At 36.2% G+C, this 11,893-nt stretch overlaps 1 protein-coding gene across 1 annotated transcript; it reads left to right on the plus strand.

Annotated features, from left to right (window-relative positions):
* Positions 1 to 214: 214 nt before the first annotated feature.
* On the plus strand, positions 215 to 1,529 carry LOC148583895 (uncharacterized). The gene is made up of 2 exons (XM_088510699.1): positions 215 to 1,374; positions 1,460 to 1,529. Exons 1-2 carry the CDS (start codon positions 724 to 726, stop codon positions 1,463 to 1,465), a joined length of 657 nt encoding a protein of 218 aa, XP_088366825.1. The 5' UTR covers positions 215 to 723; the 3' UTR covers positions 1,466 to 1,529.
* Positions 1,530 to 11,893: the final 10,364 nt, after the last annotated feature.

Below are 11,893 nucleotides of genomic sequence, written 5' to 3' on the forward strand. Positions count from 1 at the left end.
GTATGTGAGACTTTCAAAATACCCACATCGGATGCTCTCTCTCTTCTGTCATTTACGAAGACTGAGAAGGAAAGAGAGATATTTAGCCTGAGAAGCATGATCAAGGATAATCTTGCTTCATCAGGACATGATCAACGATAATCTTGCTTCAATGGTTTACTACTGAGAGTATAAAGAGTTGGGTTTGTGAATCAAATCGTGAGGCTGCATTTTTCTCTTGAGGACACGCTCAACTAGGAGGAAAAGTCGAGCTTTCATTGTATGGAAGGCTATTAACAGAAGATTTCAGGCGAAGGGGTATGATCAGAAGGCATGTGTTGCAATGGAGAAAGAGGTGGGAATTTATAGGAAAGATTTCTGGTAATGAACGAGCGCGTGGTGCGCGTTGGCATGACAATTCATTCAGTTGCCCACGCATGGTATTTGAAGTCGTTGATTGAACAGTGGGTTTGAAAAATGAGCTCAGTCGAATTTATGACAGGAGACAAGATCCTACTTCCACGGGATCTTTTGACAAAATTTCCATCGCGGCCCGAGGTCGCCTAACGCTTTGTTGTTTACTGTTTATTTCACCTGAAGTGAAAAATTCCTTTAAAGCCACTCGTCTGCTGCTTCCAGAAACTTCACAAAATTTCTTCAGTTCCTAACGCTTAGTCTCTTCTCAGTACTTCATCTCTCCCAATTTCTTCGTATTCTCAACTATTTTTCCTTACTCTCCTAAATATGGGAGTATCATCATCATCTGTTAACAACCTCGATTTGAATGTTGCTCCTGCAGCACAACCCATTGTTATGCCTGACGTGCAACCGGAGGTGCCTGTTGTTCCCCCTGAAGTGTCTGCTATTCATCCCGTCGTACCTGTTACACACCCTAATGAACCTGCTGCATATCCTAACGTATGGCAGCCAACTTTTGTCTTTGACAATCGTCCTATCACTATTCACGATTCTGTCATGCTCCATGATTCTACTGCTGTAGCAGTGGCCAAAGGTTTCGTAATTCCACGGGATCAAACGTTCTTAGCTGATAGGTCGGATACTGATGCTATTAATAACTCATTGGCATTCAGTATCCAAGGTGCTGCTTCAGTTTCTGACATGGCACAACGTTTGAGTGCCAGAAATGTTGAGCTGAAAGTCTCAAGAAACCAAATCGGGGTCTTACAGCGACTGCTCAAATACTACAAACGAAAACACGTGGATTTGAAGCAGGAGAATACTCAGCTGAAAAAGATGATGTTATCTTACGCAGAATACTTGGGACCAAAGATGCTAGAAATGGAGAAGAATACCGAACGTCTCCAGCGACAGCACGAAAAACTCCGGGTCGATGTTCAGGGGTGTTGCAAGTCTCTCCGCACACGCTCTAGTCAGGTACCTCATTAGAAATAAATATTCTCTTTGATAATTCAATTATATAAATATATGATTATGCTCATACTAGGTTTTCTCTGTGCAGAAATAATCTTCCTGGAGCAGCTCTGAGGAATCATCTGCTCATCATTACCACGTATCTCTTTATGCAACAAATTCCCTTCTCTTTTTTTTTTTTTTTTTTTTTTTTTTTTTTTTTTATGGACACTGGTATGTAATATTATAAGGAGCTTGTTCTCCAAACATTTCTTTTCGTAATCATTCAGTGCTCATTCAATATTCATTATGAAATCATTCTGTCATTGTAATAACTTCCTTTAAACAAACAATCTGTTTAAAAAAGTTAATCACTCAATAAAACATCTAAGTATGCACCATCACATGTTTTCAACCTCTAAAATACCTTAATATCATTGAACATATATCTTATAAGAGAAATTTAGATCATGTCACTATATTATATCACTGTATCATATTGTCTTTCAACTCTTACCTTTATGCTTCAATTTACCTCAAGAATAATAATCCATTATCTTTACTTAGTAAAAGAAAATTATATCAAAAGCTTTGGCATGTAACTAAAATTTCTCATAATTTCATATCCACTAATGCCTCAAAATTTAAATATTATCCATAACCTAGGAGCATCAATTCATCCTCAAAACTTTAAGCATCACTTCAATATAATTTACCTCAATTACAGAAAACCTAGTACCTCAAATTCTAAGAATCACCTCAAAGATTTCATGAATTGTACCTTAAAGTCATCACAATCAATTGAAAATATCAAAATCCTTAAACCACAACTTTATATATCAAAATATCTTATAGATTCTAGGGTATACCTCATTTGCATTTATCCCTGCAATACTTAGGCATTCACTTCATGCCACTACGTAATCCTTATTCATCAATCCATATATTATAACATCAATCATAGTATCATTATTGTCATCGACCAAACCTTAGCCATTACCAAAAACTCATATAAACTCTTATATCATTAATTCAGTTCAAGAATCATTTCACAACCGACATCCATAAGACCATTCATTACCAAATCACTTACACAATTTGTCTCACAACCTAAATCCATAAAACCATTTTGTCGCCAAGTTAATTTCACAAATCATCTCGCAACCTAAATCTATAAAATCATCATACGATTTTTAAATCATGATCAATAATCTTTTCTAAATCCTCGAGACACCTTAAAATATACCCTTATCAATCGATACTCTAGAAAACTGCCGCAAATCCAAATAGGCAGATACTATAGATCACAACCTATCTATAAAATAAAAATTCATCTCCGTCATTAACATGATCACAATAATAAAATCCTCCAAATTAATCACACTAGGATGATTTGTTTTTTTTTTTTTTAACAAAAAATTAACCATTAGAAAAATGCTCATGCATCATTTATTAGAGACCACACAACAATGCACACTCTACTTGGCCGGAATGTGGCTTCTCATTAACCCCCCAATTTTTTATTTTTTTATTTTTTTATTTTTTTTGAAAAGTCTGCCAGAACCTTATAACCTTTGCTCTGATACCAAAATTGTAACATCCCCAGCCCGTTAAAGCTGAGTTTGCCACTTTTCTTCTTTTACAACAAAAGTTTTTGCAAAGATCTATAAGGTCTATCAGAGTACTTGATTTTAAAGGATACGAAAAATGTATAAAACATTATTCAAGAGATTTTATTACAAGCGAAATTAGAAAACATTAAACTTTAGTTGCAGAATATCATATCATTACAATAACTTATATGAAAAGACTTTGAAAATTAATAATTATTCCCACCCCATTCCGGCCTCCTATTCCAGCATCCTTTCTACCTGAAAACAAGAAATAAAACTGAATGAGCCCAAAGGGGGCCCAGCAAGTAAAATCCACAACCATAAATAGTTTTACTCCTTGTTCTCAGTTTTGAAAATCATTTTCGCAAATAAATATAATTCTAGCCATAATAATATCTGTATGTACGGTTGCATCTCCCGTAACATATACATACTATTACATCTAGTAATAGATCATCGTTGTAAATCATCTTTATAAATCATCATCATAATGCATCATTATAAATAATCTCTGTAAATCATCATAGCATATCATCGTTGAAAATATAGTATCATTTTCTCATAATAAGGCCCATGTACACTATTACCCCTGTGCACGAGGGTTGCGGGTCCTGTGACCATGGCACTGAACTGAGGCCTCAGCCATGCCCGACCGTCAATTAACTCTTTCTTGGTGCACTCAACGGTCTAGTTGATGGAATACCACCTTCTGGCATAGCCTCCTTCAGTGGTTTCGCCTCCATCCGAGTATCGGTACCGAACTCTCATCTTATCTTATCTTGGGGCCAAAAATACTCTCCTCCATACATGTGCCCTCATTTCATAAACATTTATCTCATCTCTTGTACTTTTCTTTGTACTTCTTTTGATGCATCTTAGGGCAACATGTAGGAGGGTTTATCATCTTTTTTCTTTCTTATAATCATCATCATTTCTCAACTTTCTTTTCTTAAAATGGAAACTTTTCCAAATATAAACTTGTTGTGCTTAAAAAGCATTTAAAGAAATATAAACTTTCTAAATAATTCTTTTAGAAATCTTTCATGCATGCAACATATCTCCATGACAGGTAAATAAAATAATCATTTACAGTTTGATACAAGAATATATAAATAGCATGACAAGAATATATAAATAGCATGACATGAAGTAATTTTAGAAGGGGTAGTGAATTTACTTACCTCTAGACTGAAGCTAGAAGTGGTATGAAGGAATCTAGTTGCTCCAATATGACTAACACCACTAGTATATCTTTTGAAACTAATTTCTAAAGTCCGCTATCTCTTGTGTTCTTTCTTTCTTGTAGCGCTTGGTCTCGCCCTTTCTCTCTCTGTTCTGAGTAAACACTCTTAGAAAGAAGAAAGACCGAGTAAAAAGCGGAAGAAGGAAGAATATATGCAAGAGATGGGAGAGGAGATGAGTGGTGAAAATTCTGAAGGAGAAGAGCTCTATTTATAGGAGAAAATCAAATACTATTCCACCAACCCTACACTATTCCACCAACCCTTTACTATTTCACCAACCCTATACTATTCCACCAACCCTACACTATTCCACCTTCAATTTACGATTATACCCTCATTCTTTCTTCAATTTACAATTATACCCTCATTTTACTATTTCACCAACCCTATACTATTTCACCAACCCTATACTATTCCACCAACCCTATACTATTCCACCAACCCTACACTATTCCACCTTCAATTTACGATTATACCCTCATTCTATCTTCAATTTACAATTATACCCTCATTTTACTATTTCACCAACCCTATACTATTTCACCAATTACCATTCTCTAATTACCACTCTCATAAATTTCCCAAGAATTAAAATCCTTAGCTACAATGGATATTAAAATAACATCATTATCAAAATAATCTATTTAAATAGCTTTGAAAATTCTGGGACACTACAGTAGCATATTGATACAGCGTGACTTAGTAGGCTGCAGCGAAAAACAACAATAAAGCAGCGGATAACTAATTCCAGATATTGAGTTTATCAATTAATCTAAGAATTCTTCTAAAAACAATAGATACTCTCTAAACTTTAAAGGAAAAGATGAATAAACTTAACTCTGAGTATTCTCATTAATCAAAATCAATAATAATCAACAACTGAATTGTTAAAGGCTATAAACATATATTTATACCCCAAGACTCTTAGCCCTAAAATAACAATGAAATAAAGTTAATTTAGAAGTAAAGACAACTAAACCAAATAAAAGACTAACAAAGAAACCTAATTCAAATAAAGACTGAAAGATAAAATATAATAACAAACTAACAAAAAAAAAAGTAAAAATAAGGGAAAAATATAAAAAAGCCCCCCAAACTACCAGCCGTTTTCGATTTAGCCCCCTAATGTTCCAAAAGTAATAAAGTAGCCCCCTAAACTACCAAACTATTGCATTTTGGCCACTCCGTTAGTCAAAACCGTCAGTTTGGATGGAAACAGCAAAACGACGTCGTTTGTTACGAGTAAGTTACTACAATGCCCTTTTGGGAAAAATATAAAAAAGCCCCCCAAACTACTAGCCGTTTTCATTTTAGCCCCCTAATATTCAAAAAGTGATAAAGTAGCCCCCAAACTACCAAACAATTGCAATTTGGTCACTCCGTTATTCATTACCATCAAATATGATGAGAAATTTAAAACTACGTCGTTTTGGCAATGGTAAGTTACCAAAATGCCCTTTTTGAAAAAAAAAAATCATATTAAAACAAGCAAGCAAAACGGCGCCGTTTTGCTTGAAATTAGGGTTTCCTTACACTTACCAAAATGACGCCACTTTGGCAAGTGTTAGGAATTAAAAGAAAAAACCCTAGACCCCACGCAGGTGACCCACGAAAAAACCCCCAACCCTAGTTTATCTCTCTCCCCAAAACCGCCGGCCACAACGTCGTCTATCTCCGGCAGCCTGTAAATCTTACCCATAACTCAATCTTTTTATTGTATTTCATGGTTTAGCTGTCAGATCGGTGTTGTTTATCTACGAACGTGGTTTTTTTGTTTGATTTCTACAATGGGTAAGAATTTTTCGGTAGCGCTTCGTAGCTAGTGGATGGTGTGGCCGGCGGTGATGGATGGTGGTGGCAGGGGCAGTCGGTTTTGAGAGAAAGAGAGAGAGGGGTGTTGCGTTTTTTTCACTTGAGGGAGAAGGTTGCCAGAGATAGAACGACGTGGTGGCCGGCGGTTTGGGGGAGAGAGATAAACTGGGGTTGGGGGTTTTTTCTGCATGGGGTCTAAGGTTTTTTCTTTTATTCCTAACACTTATCAAAACGGCGCCGTTTTGATAAGTGTAAGGAAACCCTAATTTCAAGAAAAACGGTGCCGTTTAGCGCGCTTGTTTTAATATAATTTTTTTTTCCTAAAAGGGCATTTTAGTAACTTACCCTTGTTAAAACGACGTAGTTTTGAATTTTCCATCATATTTGACAGTAATGACTAACGGAGTAGCCAAATTGCAACTGTTTGGTAGTTAAGGTGCTACTTTATCACTTTCTGAACATTAGGGGGCTAAAATGAAAACGGCTGGTAGTTTGGGGGGCTTTTTTATATTTTTCTCAAAAGGGCATTGTAGTAACTTACCCGTAACAAACGACGTCGTTTTGCAGTTTCCGTCCAAACTGACGGTTTTGACTAACGGAGTGGCCAAAATGCAATAATTTGGTAGTTTGGGGGGCTACTTTATCACTTTTGGAACATTAGGGGGCTAAATCGAAAACGGCTGGTAGTTTGGAGGGCTTTTTTATATTTTTCCCTAAAAATAATATTGCCAATATTTCACAACTAAGGTTCCATTTCATCCATTGTCAAACAGTAAAAAATTGATGAATGATTTGATTTCTAAATAAATAATTAAGAAAATAACATTATAAGAATGTAAGTGCATGTGTCATGTGTCACGTTGAGTCCCTACTTGATTATAAAAAAGAAAAAAAGAAAAAAGAAAAATAAAACAAGAATATGTAGATTCCCTAGGGTCTTATGAATCCAAAATGTATAGACCTAAGTCCTTTCAAGCCATGCAAACAATAACGAAATAGCTTCTTCTTGCGTGCATGGAATGAATTCCTTTGACAAGTAGGCGCCTGCCATCTGTTACGCAATCTGATTTTGAAAGATTCAGTTCAGCCTTAACGAAATACTGGCGTGAAGAAAGAAAAAAAAAAAAAAATTGTTTTATAGAAGTAATTGTCTTCGATCTCCTTTCTTACATATAACCATTTTTTTTTTCATCAGTGATATATATATATATATATATATATATATATATTGCACAAATCCATATATATATCATCCCTCGTCTTGGTTTCAACTTGTTTGAATTTGTTGATTGACTTTAAGAGTTAAAAAAAATTGAAAAAAGTTAAATTGGCGCCGGCGGGCTAACTAATTGTTACTGCATGTTATACTTTGATTGGACTTCGATTTTTTGTTGACTATCACCGACTCGATAATTAAATATGGGTTTTGTTGGTGCTGAGATCGATCTTGTAAAATTCTTCTGGTCTCTAAATGTCAACGAGCCTATTATTAGCATATTTTCTTCTCTCTAGCTAGGTATACTACAGTTTCTAATACCTGCCTTGGGAATGTCTTGATTGGGGGGAAGATATTCGATTATGGGAGTTTTCAGAAATTTAAATTATTTTGGCAGAAGAAAACTCAAGATATATATTGGGCAATATATGTTATAGATGTGCGAGGTGCAGTTGGCTCCTAATTAGTTCTACCCTTCTGAAAAGGATCCATCCAGGCAATAATATTGGGCATGATTGAACTGAGCTATCATAAAATAACACAAAGTCAATTAAATATTGCAAAGTCAGTGATATATATATACATATTTCAATCCATGCAATAATGCATATATCCTTAGATCTGTGACGACCCATGTGCATATCATGTATACAATAACAAATGCAAATCCCTCCCATGCACCATCATGCATACATCTGACTTATCTTTAACCATTAATTCTCATATACTGTCTGGGAAAGATTAAATCTCCCGACATTTCCCTCCCCCACCCTTTAGTTTCAACAACTATTTTTGTTTGTGGTTAAGATCGATCTAGATCTTAGATTTACTTCAACCTTAATTTCCACCTACACAAGTCACATGCTCCTCCTTTACTATCTCCGGCCACCTATCCTTCCACACCGACGTCCTTCATTACAGCACATGTATGCCAAGTGCTACGTGCCGCCACGGCATGTATGAGCTATACGTGCCACAGACCTAGCCTTCTTTGGTTTTTTTGGTAGATTTTACAGATCTTTACCCCTACTCCTTTGGCTCTCTTTCGGTTGAGCTTTTTGTTGCAAATAAGACTCTAAATTTAGATCTGGACCTCAGATACACTGACTTAATAAAGTGAGGACTCATTATCTATTTGTAAATATATCTCTTAGTTTTCACATCTCTTTTTGCAACTGGTTTGAAGTTAAGAACATTTTGTTAAAGTGATGATTAAGTGATTAAATGTATCTCTTCTTATTAGCTTAAGCTTGTTAGGACAAGTGGTTATTTAACATGGTATCAAAGCTAAAGTAATAATTAAGTGATTAAATTTACCTCCCATTGACTCCGTCAATTTACCTCCCATTTAAATTAAATATTTTACGTGTTGGACACACGTAAGGGAGAATATTAAAGTAATAATTAAGTGATTAAATTTACCTCTTCCTATAGGTTTAAACTTTTGAGATAATTGATAATTTAATACATTTTGAGTGCCCTGAATAAGACTCACAAAATTTTATCATTGGCTGATACAACTAGTTTTGTTAGCAGCTTTTTTCTCACAACCTCGATCCTTCTATCTAGGGGTGGGCACGGGTCGGGGCGGGGCGGGTATGGGCTTTTTTTCCACCCGCCCCGCACCCTGCGGGTTTTGAATTTTTCAACCCGTCACCCGAGCAAAATTAACAAAACCGCGCGGGTTCGGGTTGTGCGGGGCGGGGCGGGTTGTGCGGGTTGGGTTCTTCTCCTCCATTTTCGTCTATTTTGCAGGTTTCTTGTCCTCCATTTTCAAACAAACCCTACATCAGAATACCAAGAAACAATCAAACACAACCCAACCCAACATCAAACCTATAATCAATGGAATAGAAAACCAAAGAATGATTAGATCTGAATGATAAAAGATCTTTTGGTTCCCATTCATGAAAGAGGCCTAGAGAGAGAGAGAAAAACCTGGATCGTGGATCGTGGATCGTGGTCTGTGGAGTGGAGGTGGGAGCGGCGCAACAGCCAGTGATTTGAGGTGGAGCGGCGGCGCAGACGAGCAAGCAAGAGCGACGGAGAGAGAGCGAGAGCGAGAGCAAGAGAGATGGAGAGAGAGCAAGAGACGAGAGGTTGAGAGAGGAAGGAAGGGAGAGAGGCGGCTGAAACTGAAAGAGAGAGTTAGGAAATTAGGTTAGGGTTTTTTTAGTTTTAATATTTTTATACTTGGGCGGGTCGGATCGGGGCGGGGCGGGTACCCGCATGAAATAAATCTTTATACCCGCAACCCGCCCCGCCCCGCACGGGTTGGAGAGATCCTACCCGAACCCGCAAAAATATGCCTAAAAACCGCTCGGGGCGGGGCGGATCGGGGCGGGTCGGGTTTGCGGGTCGGTCGGGTTTTTGCCCACCCCTACTTCTATCTTGAGGATCCTCTCCGAGGCTAGCTGTAGTATAGATTGTTGCATAAATAGTGTTATTTTGCTTATTTTTTTATTTGGTTTCAGATTTTTTTTTTCTTTTGTTATGCTGTTATAGTTTCTTTTACTCACATATATATATATATATATATATATATATATATATAACAATAAGAGTTTTTTTTTTAACAAAAAACTGGCCGGGTTTGATTTCAACAGTAAAAGATGTTCAAAATATGCAGGCAGGGTCTTTTGGATGAGAAATATGGGGACATAAAGAGACATAAACGTGGGGATATATATATTTAGACCAACGAGTAGATGTCCCCAAAGTCTAGGTTTTAGATGTATTGGTTGGAAACCTATTGAAGCAAGCAAATCAGTTGTTTATCTGACAGCACAGACAAAGATTAATTTAGTACAAATATAAAAATAAAACAATTTATCTCATGACATCAGAGACTACTCCTAATTTACTCAAATGTATGGTCCATCCGAGACAAGGAACCTTGGCTGAAGGACCATAATCTCCGACGACTGTCGATCTTCGTGTTTGAGTATGAACCGTTTACTAACAAATTGTAAGGAGATGGGAAAAATGAGGGTTTAATTACATCATATGATCATATGACGACTCAGAGGAAACACGAAGAAATTAATTAAGGTTTGTAAACATAATTGGCCTCTTTCCGTTGGCAATTGACACTGACAGTACTCCACCTAAATAATAAATTAGGTTTGAAATTTTCTAGTTGTGAGAAGTAAGCTGTAATTAAGCACCATTTTTAAAACAATATTTCTGCATCCCAAATTCCAGATGGCTGGCTGCCGGCTGCCACTGCATGTATGATGGATATCAACGTACATGCATGTTTTGGCCTCGTTTCACTAACGTTTTTTGGACCGTTCTTTTTCTTTTGTAGTTGAAAATGTTTTAATTAATGTAACGTAAAAGCTGTACAGTTGACTATTTAAAATACAGTGGCTTGTGCTACAGGATAACCTTTTACGTACTTTAGTTGTTCATTTGAAGCATTAATCTTTGAAGCGTGTAGAGAATGTGTTAATATTATTGGTTAAAAATGGTTCCGCTTTGCATGGGCGTTTGCTACACCAACAATTAATCCGCTCCAACTGCCCAACCCCTCTCGGTCAAAAGACTCACGTGACTCACGTCCTCTTTTGTCTCTTTCTAACGAAAAATCGAAAATATATCGATCTCTCCTATATATCGTCATTTCTTTTCTTTTCTTGGTTTTCGCTTCAATTTTTAATTTTCTTTATATATATTTTTTCATATGTATCTGTTTTGATCTAGTTAAAGCGGTGAACTTCCTTAAGGCATGATGTTTTGATTAAGTAATTTTGTTGTCCAAATTACTAGCAATTTAGACAATAAATATAGGAGCACTTTTATAATGGTTTCTGACATGGCAAAATTTGGTTACTGTTTGTCACTTCAAAAACCATTCGATTTTTTGTAGTGTTAAGGGTTTAGTTCCTCCAATTTTCTGAGGGAAAAGGGTAGAGTATTAGTTGGAAAATGAATTCTTTCAAGTTTATGTAAAGGGTCATATAAAGAAGTGCTAGAGAGCTAAACATTTGAACCTAGAAAAATTTTCAAACTGACGTGACAGACTGTAAGTGGCAAACAAGGAAAAGAGAATTGCATTTTTTTAATTTAAAAACTGTCACGTTTGTTTGAAAAAATTTTTGTGTTCAAGTGTTTAACTTTCTAGCACTTTTCGGTATATATATATTTTTAAAAAAAGTGAAATCTCATTCATTCATAACAAATCAAAGATTACAACTACCAACAACTACAATGTCATGAAGAAATTTAGGATACTCATCCATCCAAATTTTCTCCATAGATGTTTAATTTTGACCGCTATCTTTTCCAAAGTATGTGCGATCATATTTGCTTCCCTTCTTGTTTATGCTCCGCAACCTAAGCCTAATAATTGTGCAAAACAATCTTAGCATCCTCAATCATCGTACCATATCTATGCCACAATTGATCTTCGCTCCAAAAAGCATGGACTATCTCAATGACATCACTTTCTAAAATAACTTTTTGTATACCCAGGTCTTTACCAAGTAGTACCGCTTTTCAAGTCGCATAAGCCTCCACCATTGTAGGGCCAGTAATTAATATATCAGACAAATATACACATTGATGCTCGAAACTTACCCATTTCATCCTTAACAATTACACCAACACCCATCAATTTCTTAGATTTGTCAATTGCCGCATCTTAGTTTATTTTG

Source organism: Corylus avellana, chromosome 9, assembly GCF_965113065.1.
Source record: "Corylus avellana chromosome 9, dhCorAvel1.hap1.2, whole genome shotgun sequence".
Lineage (NCBI taxonomy): Eukaryota > Viridiplantae > Streptophyta > Magnoliopsida > Fagales > Betulaceae > Corylus > Corylus avellana.

Coding starts and splice junctions, on each gene's coding strand:
- LOC148583895 (XM_088510699.1), top strand. CDS start 724: ATGGGAGTATCATCATCATCTGTTAACAACCTCGATTTGAATGTTGCT.